The sequence below is a fragment of the Euprymna scolopes genome, chromosome 19 (assembly GCF_053919585.1).
Source record: "Euprymna scolopes isolate OS-2025 chromosome 19, ASM5391958v1, whole genome shotgun sequence".
Taxonomy (NCBI): domain Eukaryota; kingdom Metazoa; phylum Mollusca; class Cephalopoda; order Sepiida; family Sepiolidae; genus Euprymna; species Euprymna scolopes.
In genome coordinates this window covers 114,258,625-114,272,867 of record NC_136500.1, presented here as the reverse complement: position 1 = coordinate 114,272,867, position 14,243 = coordinate 114,258,625, and the positions used below count along the sequence as shown (strand labels likewise).

Sequence of the window (14,243 nt, the reverse complement as noted above, 5' to 3'; positions counted from 1 at the left end):
AGACTATTTGTTGAGTTTGAGGGAGCAATGTAAAGATTTGCACGAGGTCAATTTTCACAATCGTATCAAGGTTGATGATGTGGTTCTTGTTAAAAATCCTGCCAAGGCTAGACCATTTTGGTTGCTGGGAAGAGTTTTGGAATTAATTGTTGGTGACGACAAAAAAATTCGTTCTGTAAAAGTTAAAAGAGGTGACGGGTCGGTTCAGGTCCATTCCATCAAGCTCCTGTATCCTCTGGAATTATCTTTAACTCACGCACACCATCCTGGAATTGTTCCAGACTCCAAGAGAGTAGTTGATGCTGCAAATTCAAAATCTCCTAATGATGTACCAAATACTAATAGCTCATCTGTTCCAATGAAACAACGTCCTAAAAGGACTAAAAATTTAAAAGGTAGTAAAAACTCTCTTACTAACCCCTATATATACTATTAAATTCAGTTTATCTAAAACAATCTTCACATACCTTAGCTTATAGGTACTTATTGTAAAAAGAAGAAAAAATAATAACTGTTAATGATATCCTACCTTATTATTGAAGGGATGAAATTTCTATAGTCCTATTGGTGCACCAAAATGAGAATTCTTTACATACAAAATAAATCACTACACTCACTTCTTTCAAACCTTTAAGCTCTTTGTGAATACAATCTTCACCTCTTCTATATTCTAGTGTGTTTGGCCTTCAAAAAAAAAATCTTTTTTTCCTGTGGACTTTATTATTGGCTATGTTTGACTTCAAAAGAAAAAAATCAATTTTCCTATGAACCTTTTTATTGGCTATGGTTGCCTTCAAGAAAAAAAAAAAAATCAATTTTTCTATGAACTTTATTATTGGCTATGTTTGCCTTAAAAAAAAAAAAATCAATTTTCCTGTGAACTTTATTATTGGCTATGTTTGCCTTTAAAAAAAAAAAAAAATCAATTTTCCTGTGAACTATGTTTGCCCTCAAAAAAAAAAAAAAATCAATTTTCCTGTGAACTATGTTTGCCCTCAAAAAAAAAATCAATTTTCCTGTGAACTTTATTATTGGCTATGTTTGCCTTAAAAAAATCCATTTTTCCTGTGGACTTTATTATTGGCTATGTTTGCCTTTAAAAAAAAAAAAAAAAAAAAAAAAAAATCAATTTTCCTGTGAACTTTATTATTGGCTATGTTTGCCTTCAAAGAAAAAAAAATCAATTTTCCTGTGAACTTTATTATTGGCTATGTTTGCCTTCAAAGAAAAAAAAAAATCAATTTTCCTGTGAACTTTATTATTGGCTATGTTTGCCTTAAAAAAAATCTATTTTTCCTGTGGACCTTATTATTGGCTATGTTTGCCTTAAAAAAATATTTTTCCTGTGAACTTTATTATTGGCTATGTTTGCCTTCAAGAAAAAAAAAATCAATTTTCTGTGAACTTTATTATTGGCTATGTTTGCCTTCCAAAAAAAAATCTATTTTTCCTGTGGACTTTATTATTGGCTATGTTTGACTTCAAAAGAAAAAAATCAATTTTCCTATGAACTTTTTTATTGGCTATGGTTGCCTTCAAGAAAGAAAATCAATTTTTCTATGAACTTTATTATTGGCTATGTTTGCCTTAAAAAAAAAAATCAATTTTCCTATGAACTTTACTATGGGCCGTATTTGCCTTCAAAGGGAGGCAAATCCAAGTTTCTGCGACCTTTCATTATGGGATAGTTTGCCTTACAATAAGCCTGCTATGAACCTCCAGCTTAAAAGCATAAGGACCTGTAACTGCAGAGAATTATGTTGCAATGATTTCATATTGCAATTTTGTTTTGGGGGAGAATATTGGAATTATTACGGAGTCACTAGTGTAGTGCCCTGTGATTGGATGAAAAACAACCAATCACGGGCTGCCATTCTAGTTTCCTCCCCGACCCCTATTTGCGCGGCCCCTTCGAACTTTCGGTCTCTTTTGCGGTTGGGACCTGATTGCGAGTACATCCATTTCGCCAGCTCTCCGCCACCAGAAATACGGGACGCACATGGAGTCCAAGCCGTAATAGCAGCATAGACCAAGGCCGCACCTTTTCTCTTTCATACCAACTAAGGACACAGGAAAGATTTAATTGATAAACGGACACATCACATCTGTGAGATAAGTTTCCCGCAAACCCAATTGTTTGCAACACCTTTATTTTCCCTTTTTGTAAATACAGTTTTTTTATAACATTTAACTCTGTGTTTGTTTTTCCTTTCTTCTTGACGTCGTCACATTACTTTGTTACCTCAAACGTTTGGGAAATCCCAATAAAACACCATGGATAAACATTTGAAGATATGAATTTGAAGCCTAAAAACGTTTCTCCAAAATTACTCGATTCAGCATTAAATGATTCAAAAAGGTCGATATACCACAAAACAAAACAACCAAACCAAACTCTATGAATAAATATTTGAAGATATAAAGAATTTCAAACATAAAAACTTTCTTTCTAAAATAACTGGATTCTGAATTAAATAACCTGAAAAGGGTTGATATGCAACAAACCAAACTAAACAAAATTAAGTTGAATTTTGCTTAAAAAAAGTGAACTCATCTATTTTAGGAAGAACAAGGGAGACCTGACGTTGTCCAGGACTAAATGAGGATCAATAAATTTTCCATCCTCCTTTCATGTTATTGAAATTGGTGAAATCTCCCATTTTAAAATTAAATCGATTGCTCTAGTTGGAAACTCCCCGTGGTGTACCAGGAGGAAGTTTCACATGCCTCTCTGCAGTGACTTAGTCCACAATACATTGTAATCTACATTGCACTGTAGAGAATCTGTTGATTTTATAAAATTATCTGTAAATAATATGTTCACTTAAAGTTTAAAATGCAAAATATAGTTCAATTATGCTCTAAACAGAAACATTTTGAACATGCCTCTGTCTTAAAAAAAAAAAAAAAGCAAAAAAAGACAACTGTTAATTTCATGAAATTAGTTTTTACATAATCACTTGAATTTAAGTTAAATATAAAAAAGTCAAGTATCATGGTTTAATTGTCCTCTAAACAGAAACATTCATTTCGAACATGCCCTTGTCTTATAAAAGAATCTATGGTTGATTTTATAGGTGTGACCTTTCTGCTTGTGTGGCAATAAAACTTTTCAAATGCACTTGTGATGTTTGGTTGTATAAAAGCGATAACTGATCAAAATCGAACTTCCTTCTTTAATCAGATTTTTATTTAATTCTTATTGAATGCATTTTAGTACAAAACCTATGTAAGAACACTCCTAGACACATCAAGTAGCTTCGCGTGAAATTTCATAAAAATCGGCCCAGCCGTTTCCGAGTCCATAGGGAACGAACTTCCACACACACAAAGTTCGTTTTATATAATAGTAGAGATAATCATACTTTGCCTTTTGTTTTTTTTTTCTTTTTCGTTCAAAGCTTATCCAGTTACATTTTCTCATTGTTTTCTTTACAAAGTGAAGATGTAGTTGTAAATTTAACCACTGATGAATTATTGATTATTTTTTGTGTCTTATGTTTGCCTTTGTTTTTATTAAGTCAAAAGTCAGGTTAACTTTCAGTTTAGACACTGAACATCTCTTCCCTGCAACCTCTTTCCCACAGAAGGGACGTTGGGAGCTTGTCTTTGTTTTATCACGGCAAGTGCTCGACTGAGCTCCAATCTCTGACCCCCCCTCGCCAATCTTTCTCGATAAACACCTGTCTAGCTGAAACCACTGTCAATAACTTTCCCCACTCTTTAACTGTGCCTAAATCCAAACAGATTCCATGAACAAAGCTTCTTTCTTAAAACTGCACGCCTGTTGAACTCTGTTCCGTTTGTCTGTTTCCCAGCTGACTACAACCTGGTTGTCTTCAAGTCCATCATAAACAAATTTTTGATGAACCGTCCCCTTAAGTAATCCAATCTACCAAATTTCCATTAATAATGATTACTACGATATTATCCCATTGATTGCTGTACACTCAATAACCCTTATCCTCGAGTGGCCTCAGAACCTTGATAAAGGGTGACTCCTCTGTAAAAAAAAAAAAAAAAAATGGATCCCTAGCAATGCCAGATCGATACAGCTGTGTGTATACAGACACACAATGGAATACCAGTCCCAGGACAAATAAATTTCCTGAACAGAATAGTTTTCTATCATTGTTATATACCCTGACGAAGATTAAAATCAAAATGTAAGGATACTAAACCTTATTTATAGAAGCTTTAATCAGATTTTTATTCTGTCTTAAAAAAATTAAAATTCAAAGAATCATGCTTAATTGGTGCCTAATAACTATGGATCAAATTCAAGGAAAATCTTAGAATTTTTAAATGGAAAATTTGGACATTATTATAAGCCCTAAAACCCCTTTAAAACACTCCGAAGAAATAGAAATTTAGGGAATATTTATTAATCACTATTTAATTACCTATATTAATATTTATCTCATTAAAATTTCACAAGAGTCGAAGGATCTTTTATCTACTTTTGTAAAACTAAAATATCGTCTCTCACTATGATCCCTTATGCCCAGCAGATGTGTTCTTAAAACTCAATGATTGATCAATTAGTTTAGGAGTGAATCATGTATATACAAATATATAACCATGTACACATATCTAACTTATACAAATGAATAAATGACAGTTTGTTTTTTCAATTAACTTAACGATATTTATATATCAGAAAACCTTAGATTTATTTGATTCAATTATACCAAAACATTATCAAATATGCTATATATACTGATTAAAAAAATGTTTTAAGCACAGCCAAACCATATTTCATTTGCATATTTAGTTTATAAGCAGTTCCTAATATATTAATATTCTGTACAATTAATTCATTTGTGATTTGATTCTCCAATTTATATGTGTGTGTGTGATACATGCAGGTTTTATATTTAATTTTTTTTTTTCAGTAAATATAAAATTAAAAAAAAAAAATTATTTGAACAAGGAATACATGACATTTGAAGTTCTTTCCTTAATCCATGGATTTTTGATGTAAGGCTCATCTCCTCTGAGGAATATCATTAGCAAAATTATGGATAGACATAATATTGCTTTTTAGCACATACATTGGAAACATTAAAAATTAAAATCTTTTAAAGAAAAGGATATCAAGAAAAATAAATTAAACAATAAAAAGGATATGTAATTGAGGCATCCAATTCGAGTGGTGCCCCTGGAATAGAAATAAATGTTTTATGTTCCAAACTGGTTAAAGATTCCAACATTGAAGGTAAAAACCAAATTTGTTGAATCCAGCATCCAGAATGAAAGGCAAAGTTTTTTTTTAGTAAAAGTAGAATCTTGGAGGTACTAAATCCCAATTTTTGGTAATATAAAATCCATAGAAATGGTTCTATTTTTATACAGTAAATTCAACTGGTCCATGCGAATCTTCAAATTAGCAAAAATAGTTATGATAAATTCAAGATAATTGGACGTTAAACAGGTGAAAGCTGTTATATGTCTAAGAGTTGAAAAAAAAAAAAAAAAACTTTAAACACAGCAGGCTTTTTTTCTTTACTTATTTTTCCAGCCTCTATTAAAATATGAGGGTCATTCCCAAAGTAAAGCCTCCTATTTTTTTAACTCAAAAAGTTGAAGAGCTACAAAAACGACTGTTACCATTAAAATGAGCAACTTTTTATATGTCAGAATTTATTTTTATTAGTCATTACCCTTTGCAGTGCATTTTTGTCAGGAATTCAATGATGTGTCGCTGCCTCAGTCATTAAAATCTGAAGTGCACTTCGTCACTCACATCTGTTGCCACTTTGAAATCGATGAACTCATCTAACTGTGCTGACATCAACTGCTTTAGCTTCGTAAACATTCACCAGCGCTGGTAATGCTGATCAGTTTTATTTTTTCTGCATGGAGGAATTCAATGACACATCTGATTCTGATGCACGTCCATGACAGGGTTTGCTTTCTTAGAGTCTTACATCACATATGTTTTGAATTCAATTATTTTGGGGGGATGGGTGGGTGGCCTATAAGCACTACAATAAATGTTTAAATTTTTGTTTCTGTAGACTTTACAGGTCTCCATTTCCTTTTATCTTTTTTTTCATTTCATATAAAAACATTGTTTTTTTTTTGAGGAACATACATTCGTCCATGAGGAGTTGTTTAGTGGTCTTTGCTATTCAATGAAACACGTGTAAGAAGATTTACTTCATAAAAAAATTAAAAACCTATGAGTATGAATTAAATAGATCTAGTTTTTGGAGTGATAAATAATGAGTATATTGTTTTTAGTCTCACCTGATGATGCACAAATATTTGGTGGACTGAAACATTTGTGTAGCAAAATATGTTTGCACATTAAATTTCAGACCAGATTCATGTTTGGCTTAATATTGGTTTTCATACTTTTTGTTTACGCGCATATGTGGATGGGAATTTGCTATTAAAATGCATTTGATGTTATCTAGTGTAAGTTCTGTTTGATCGAAATATTAACTTATTTTGGAGGTGAAGAAAGAGGGCGAATTCCATTTGATACTAAGTTTGTTATTGAATCTGAGTCTAAATGCTAATTTTGATTTGCCTAGCTATCACTTATATATAAATGCACAACAGTTCAATTGACTTGTACTCAAGGACACTGGCTTTTCGTAAAACTTAACCCAGAATTATCGAAAATACTTGCAGCTTTTCCATTTGGAGTGCAGCCTATAATTATAGGCAATCAGAAGGCAGATGTATGCAACTTGAGATGAGGTTAATCACAGGCACATTTTGTTGAAGAGAGAGAGTAAACGTGTTATTTGAGGCTGGCTAAGTGTACATATCTTCAGCACAAACATCATTAGAGTTGTAATTATTTTGAAAGCCATCAACCTTGCATCACATGTTGGCTTTGATGTTAGCCCCGAGAAGAGAGAATGGCTGATTTTATTTGCATGAACTGTTGTTTTGCCATGTAGATGTGACATTTTAGAGAAACAGGGTTTCTTCAGAGTATCACGAGAAAGATACTCTTAGTATACTCATTTTATTCTTTTTCCATGTAATATTCTGAACATATTACATTGAAAGCTCAAGTCACTGATACATCTAAGAATTTATGCATTTTTTTTCTCTTAAAACGAAAACAAACCTATAAAAAATGGAGTCCCTAATTATTGAGCTCACAGACCAGTACTGGATATACAAAAATGTTAAAACATTTAAAAAAAATTTTTTTTTTTATATTGTTTATTATTCCATGCTGCAAAGGCTTTAAAAAAAAAAAAAAAAAAAAAAAAAAAAAAAATGAACACTTCCAAGCAATATCCAGTTTTAGTAACCCAGTAGTGAATATGGTTGAATTAGCCACAAACATAGCGTGACAGGAATATTCGTAGGCATGAATGAGCAGTAGTTGTAGTACACCGTTTGAACCACTGGAAACAAATATTTCATAACTCGTTTTTGATAATTAAATAAAACTAAGTTATTTTTAATTAAATAAAACTAAACACAATTTTAATCATGTAAATTGCTTTCAATTTAACAGTTCCTTCTTTCTGACAAATATGTGAACTGTGATTTGCAAATTGCATATAATAAGTATAATTGATAATGTTTAAGAAATGATACGAGAATGGTATAATCAATTTATATATATATATATATATATATATATATATATATATGTGAATCTTAAAGGCTGGCTTAGATGTGTATAAGAAGATATGTGCAAAACAGGAGACTTTGTTGGTATGGTCACATCGAAAGTATGGATGAGAATTCTCGGGTTAGTAAATGTAGAACAGTTGAGGTAGCAGAGTTTGTTCAAAAGGAAAGAGAAAAGAAAACATTGGCAGAAGTGATAAGGATGAACCTGAAAGGAAGAGGGGTAGATAGGGACCTAGTTAGATGTTTGGAAATCAATTTTTTAAAAAAATGTCCAACGCATGCTATCACATAAAAGAAATTAAACCAATGATGATAACTCCAAAATTCCCTCTCCACCTGATGGAAGGGTAGCGGATTGGTTGATTTAATCATGTGACATATTACTTGAAGTGAGCAGCTGAAGTTCAAATGCTTCTGAGACAACAATTATGTATGATTCTGCTAGTTCAAATCTTCAGACTTATCCTATCCCCCATGAAGAGAGATGGGTTAAAAAAAAGATTATATTCAGAGTTTCAGATAAAATTATCAGGTTTCACGCACAAACTTATGACTGCTAAATGTCTGAGAGAAGAGAAAGATAGTTGAAGACCAATAGTCACCATGAAAGGAATGGAACTTCCATATTTGATGTTAGCATACAAAGTTGAAAACAAATCAAAACTAACAAACAAGTAATATCTAACATTGGAAGCTATATAATCAAATGTTCTAAGTCAAATCTAAAATCAAATTTATAACTAGCCAATTGTCCCACCTTGTTATTGACAATATAACAGTTAATTGCAATTTATCTTAAAATGAAGATTATTATTATGAAATATTTTCAAATCTAAAAATGGGAAGCAGTAAAAGGTATAGCTCATTTTAAATTAAATAATAGGAGTTGTCTACCTTAAGTTTAAAAATGTGCAAATAAATACAAATTAAAAACTAAAAAAGAGTTTACTGTATCCTGGACAACATCAGATAGAGACAGATAGTTGAATAATAAAAAAACGTGACAGATAAGAGCAATTGGAAAAAAGGTATTTTAGTTTTGCAATTGCCTGGAAAGAAATACAGTATACATTACAAAGCATTTGTTGCATTCAATATCTAACCTTTTCAACTGGATGCCATTGACCACACATTTCTTTTTAATAGAGTAATATTTTTTGAAAAATTATCTAAGCTAAAAATAACAGTAGTGTAAACAATATTCAAAAATTTTTTATTGCGTTGGAACCATTATAAAACAGCACTCTGAATCATTGCCTAAACAAACAACACCCATTTTGGACAGAATTTTCTCATTTGACAAATTTTCATGCAAAAGGGTTAATACACTGTTTTCTAATTTATTTAACTCCTTTGTTATCTCACAACTTGAATTTATGATCAGCCAAAAAGTTTGTTTTTATTAGTATTGCGACAATTAATCGGAACTGAAAGAATTGGAACTTTTTGGAGTATCGGAATCCGTCTCAGAAAAAATCTGTGCCCATTTTCCGAAGCCAAAAACGATTCCTCTAATTGTCGTTTTTTTTTTTAATCTGCTTTCGTGTAAAACAAATTCTTCCACTGCTCGTACTAATAAAATAATAAACATGTATTGATTTAAACTAATAGTAAAACTAAAATCTATAGATCATCCCTTACAAGTGAATTTCTTTAATTTGAGAAAATATCTGCACATTCTACATGTGTATCTTGCGGTAATCAGAAAAACATAACTCAAATATGTTAAATATTTTGTATCAGAATCCGGAAAAATATTGGAATCATCTCATCACTAGTTTTATGCTAAATTTAAGCAACCTGACAATTATACATCACTTGTGTATGTATGAGCATGCCACCTCTTAACCATGGTTTTCAATAGAGCAGTGTTCGAATAACATTTACCAAGCTATTGCTCAGCTTGAATAGTCTCTTTTCCCATCAGAAAGCACTGTGTTATCAAAACACAAAATTCAACTTCTTTTCCCACTAGTTTGACAATTTAAAACAATAGTTTTATTTAAATAACTAATTTATTAACTAATAATCTGATTGGACTCAAATTTTGAGATGTTCCATTTGAAGGTTCGTACATATGGATTTTTATTTTGATGGTGCAATCTATATGTCACACCTGGGATTTATACGTTATATGTAATGCCATAATTTACATCATCTTTGCAAATGCAACATTTTCGATTATGTTTCTATTTTTAGACATTCAATAACCAACTTTTCTAAACTCCTTTAGCCAGATAACATTTTATAGAAATTTTGTTCAGACAATTTTTGTTTTAATGAAATCAGAATTAATGAAAATTCCAAGTAAACTATTAATAAAGAAATAAAATATCATTAAATCATGTACTATTTTTACCATTATGGACCGTTTGTTTGTGCTGAGTCTTTATCACTACAACTTAAAACGATGAAAGAAAATGTTTTGTTTTTTGAAAATGCAAACAAAAAGAAATCTATTTCATTTATGGAACTTAGTCTCACACACATCAATGTTAGGCAAACAATGTTTTATTCTCTTGTCTTCTGAACAGGATGAGTACACTGATATTATTATTTGAAATCTGTAATTTTTTTTTTTTTACTCCCCACTCTAATGTTTACATCACCTACTGAGATTATTTTATTGATTTTTTTTCTTAGTCTTATTTCAGTTTCTTTACAATCATATCTTAAATTAAAAATAAAAAGTCAGCTTCTTATTAATTTCTTTTTCATTAAAATCTTATAATTTATTTTGACTTAATAACTTAATAGGTTTTTATACTATTTGAAATAAACTATATTAACAGAAAATAAAAACAGTAAATATTTCAGTGTTTTGGAAGTTTGTGAATATATTTTGAACAATTTTTCTTCAAATTGAAGCATTCATTTTATTTTCAAAATTGTTATAATAGTCAAGCTCTGAGAATGTTTGTTATCGCCTTTTCACCATGCACACCATTCAATTATGCACAAATGTTTTAGGTGGTGGGAGAAAGGGCAGATAATGTAAATAAAGGGCAAATAAGAAACATGGAGAGAAGAATGGAATGATGTAAATAATTTCCAGAGAGATGGAGTAGAAGAGAAATAGGACATCACAATGCATTCTGCAATCCCTTGATTTTGTGGAAATTAGACACGTCAAAAATTGAGTGTTTTATCTATTGATTTTTAAACACTGATACTATCTTTCGTATTTGGATTCTTCGGACAACTCTTCCCATCTTGAGTGTAATTTGGATGTTTCGGTTGATGTAACCTCCAAACTTTTCTGGTGTAACTTGTCCAACTCGGGAATCTTTCTGTGAAATTCATGATTCTGCATAGAATTTCGAATGGAACCCTTTATTTAATCATGGGAGTAGGATATTCTTATTCTGTCAGCCATGACTGGGCAGAAGTCCTAAGTAGTTCGCAATTATATTTTTAGGTTGCCCGCACTGAGTATTGAACCTATAATCTCCAGGAATGTAACTTTTACAACTGAATTTTATCAAGTACTTTATCCACTGCGCCAAGTGTCCTGGCAGATTCTGATAAGATACAAATGAAGGTCAAGGCAATCGAAATGTTGCGCAAATAACATTAAAGATGAGAATAGTAGTCAAAAGAATCAAAATATGAATTATCATCCCTCATCTTAAAGCTTAAAAAGCTTATTTTTAACTTTCCTTTTATCTATTTGTATAATAGATGGGCTGCAGTAAATCTATATATTATATATTTAATAATATAACAAATACTGAATCAATTAATCACATGTGATCCAGTAATTCACACTTTATTAAAATACAAATAAATTTCATAAAATTTATTTTAATCTTTCTTATCTTTAATAACCATTTTCTCATCTCCAAAGTTATGACATAATCACGTTGACACACCGGTTCTTATTAGATCACTAAAGTTAAGCAACGTTGAGCATGGTCAGTACCAGATGGGTGACTATTATGGAATACAAAGTGTTGCATGTAGGAGGACATTGACACCTCCCTGCAAAAACAAAAAAAAAAAACTAATGTAACCATCTCCCTTAACAAGGATATACATGCCACTGGGGAATTGCTTTTGAGCTTTATTCCTATGAAGCCAGTTCAACTTGTTTAGGGTGAATAGCACCGGCACATTTCATAAATTAGAGAAGCTGTGAGTTTGAGGTTTATAAAGCACCCAAATGTAAAAATAATGACCATTGTTTTCCTGATATGTGAGTTTATTATAGGTACACATATCTATCTGTGATGTGATCACATATTAAGGACAATTAAATTTAAAATTAAAACAAAGTACTTATTTTTTTTTTTGATCGACCAGAACATCGTTTCTAAGAGCTTATGGCTATTGCAGTACTCATGTCGAGATCGAACAAATCTTAGATTCTACCCATCACTAAACATTTATTATGGCCCTTTGCTAACCAAAAAAATCAGATAGAATGGAGGATATATATATATATTATTTTTTAATTGGAATTCATTATTGAAATGAGTATTATTTATTAATTTTATTTATTGTGGACTTTTATCCTCATCTTTATTAGTTATGTCTCACAACGTTTCGGCCAACTATTCCTCTGGCCTTCGTCAGGTGGTAACCGCGACTGGATAGGAACTCCGAATCTCCTGCATTCTCAGCAATTACTGCCATCCATAGTTGTTGTCATCTCAGGTTTTTCTTCGAGGCCCGTGGCACAGTGGATAGAGACATTGAATCTCTACGGTTCTAGGTGAAAATTGTCAGAAGATAGCGGTTTCAATCCTACCCAAAGCCAGCCAGAGGCTTACTTGGCCAAAAACGTAGTGAGACAACAACAACTATGGATGGCAGTAATTGCTGAGAATGCAGGAGATTCGGAGTTCCTATCCTGTCACGATTACCACCAAATAGGCGGCTGAAACAACTAAGAAAGATGAGGATAATAGTTTGCAATAAAATAAATTAATAGAATGGAGGGGGTTTAAAAAAGAAAAAAAGAGCTAGTTGCTTATTCTTCAATTAAAAGGGAAAGTTTCTGTAATATTTAGATACATATACCCTACCTAAAAATAGAGAACTACCGTTGTCAGTGAGTATGAATTTGATTTTATAAATTTTCATTTTTCTTCAGTATAAAGTCTCAGAAATTAAGAGGTATCTTTCCAAGGTTAACACTTAATTTCTATGAGATACATAGACATCCTAAGGTTCAACTAAAGTTCTCCTCCTTTATCTTGAAATGTTGAGTTAGTAAAGATATAAAAGACATTTTTCCACTCCCCAATCAACCAGTTAACTATATTATAGCATATCTTTCTTGTGGTCTTAGCAGATTTCAGAACAAGAATTCATCCAGTCTGGTGGAGTATCCAACTAAGTGTTGCTTCTTGAGGTAACATTGCTAGAAGAAGGTGCATTATTTCTTGTATGAACCAGTGTGTAGCCATGTTGAAAGAATCTTGTTTGGTCGGGATTTCCTTTAATGGTAAAGGATCCTCATATCAGCTTGTCCTCAAAAACCCTTGTACAGAGAGATCAAAGATACTCAAGGATAGTGTCTAGTAGATAAATTAAATTCTCTAATGTTATGTATAATGTTGGTCTACAGTTTTTGTATATTGTTAACCGTAATAAGTACCTAAATTGTTCCTAGCATTCCTTTTTTGTATCATAGTTCTTCTAATATTTCTATTTGGGAAATCTATTTCATTTATGGAACTTAGTTTCAGAAATTACAAACTTATCCAAACACTTATGTCAAAATTGAAACTATTTAAAAACAATTGAGTGCTTGATTTAATTGTAAAGAAGCAATCTGTTATTTTTTGTAAAAAAAAAAATTAAAAAAAAAAAAAAAATCCGTTGAAAAAAGTGATCTTAAAGGATATTCATAAACATACAAGAAATATTCCTGGTAAGATAGACAAGGAACTTACCCACTCCGTACTGATTTCCATTCTACTTTTTTTATGGGCTTGCAAGGTTCTGCCTTTCCATCTTTTCCAGTTTTTGCTAAAAGAAAAAAAAAAATTGTTAAATTCATATGAAAGAAATCAAATAAGTGTCTATTTTATGTGAACAATAATAGTGACATTTTTCATAAATACTAAATTATATTATTTTTAAATGTATTAAAAAAAAATTAAAACCAAAAATCAATATTAATAAAATTGTGACCATTTCTCACCGCCATTATTTTTTACACATTTTTGGTCCACCAACTTAGATTTGGACCTTAGAATTCATGTTTGTCCGTTTGTTCCAAAAATTCTCAATGACTATTCATTACATTTTTCTGAAGATTTGCATGAAGTTACAACTAGGCCAGGGAGGAAATGTAACATTCTCGGATTTTTCATAAAAATTTTGGTTGCATCCCCAGGAGGGTAAAAATGGCCAAAAATAGCACTTTTTGGGACATAGAATCTTTTCTGACTATTAGATTTTGCTGAAAATTACCCAAAAGCAAGATCACATGGACATATATCTGAAAACGTAATATTTGACCCTGGGAAAATTTTGGTTGCATCCTCAGGGGGTCAAAAGCATTCAAAATCCACAAAAATGTTTTTTTTTTTTCGGTACATAGAATCTTTTCCGACATTTAGATTTTGCTGAAAATTATCTAAAAGCAAGACCACATGGATATTCATCTGGAAATGTAATAA

The 14,243-nt window shown here is 31.3% G+C and overlaps 1 protein-coding gene across 8 annotated transcripts in view; it reads right to left on the bottom strand.

Annotated features, from left to right (window-relative positions):
- The window catches only part of LOC145239883 (syntaxin-binding protein 5-like), a 678,091-nt gene that overhangs the window by 253,715 nt on the left and 410,133 nt on the right, over positions 1-14,243 (bottom strand). For all 8 annotated transcript variants that reach the window (XM_080103493.1, XM_080103494.1, XM_080103495.1 and 5 more), the window contains exon 9: positions 13,512-13,587. In XM_080103493.1, coding sequence (XP_079959619.1) covers positions 13,512-13,587 — 76 coding nt within the window. The remainder of the gene's footprint in view (positions 1-13,511; positions 13,588-14,243) is intronic.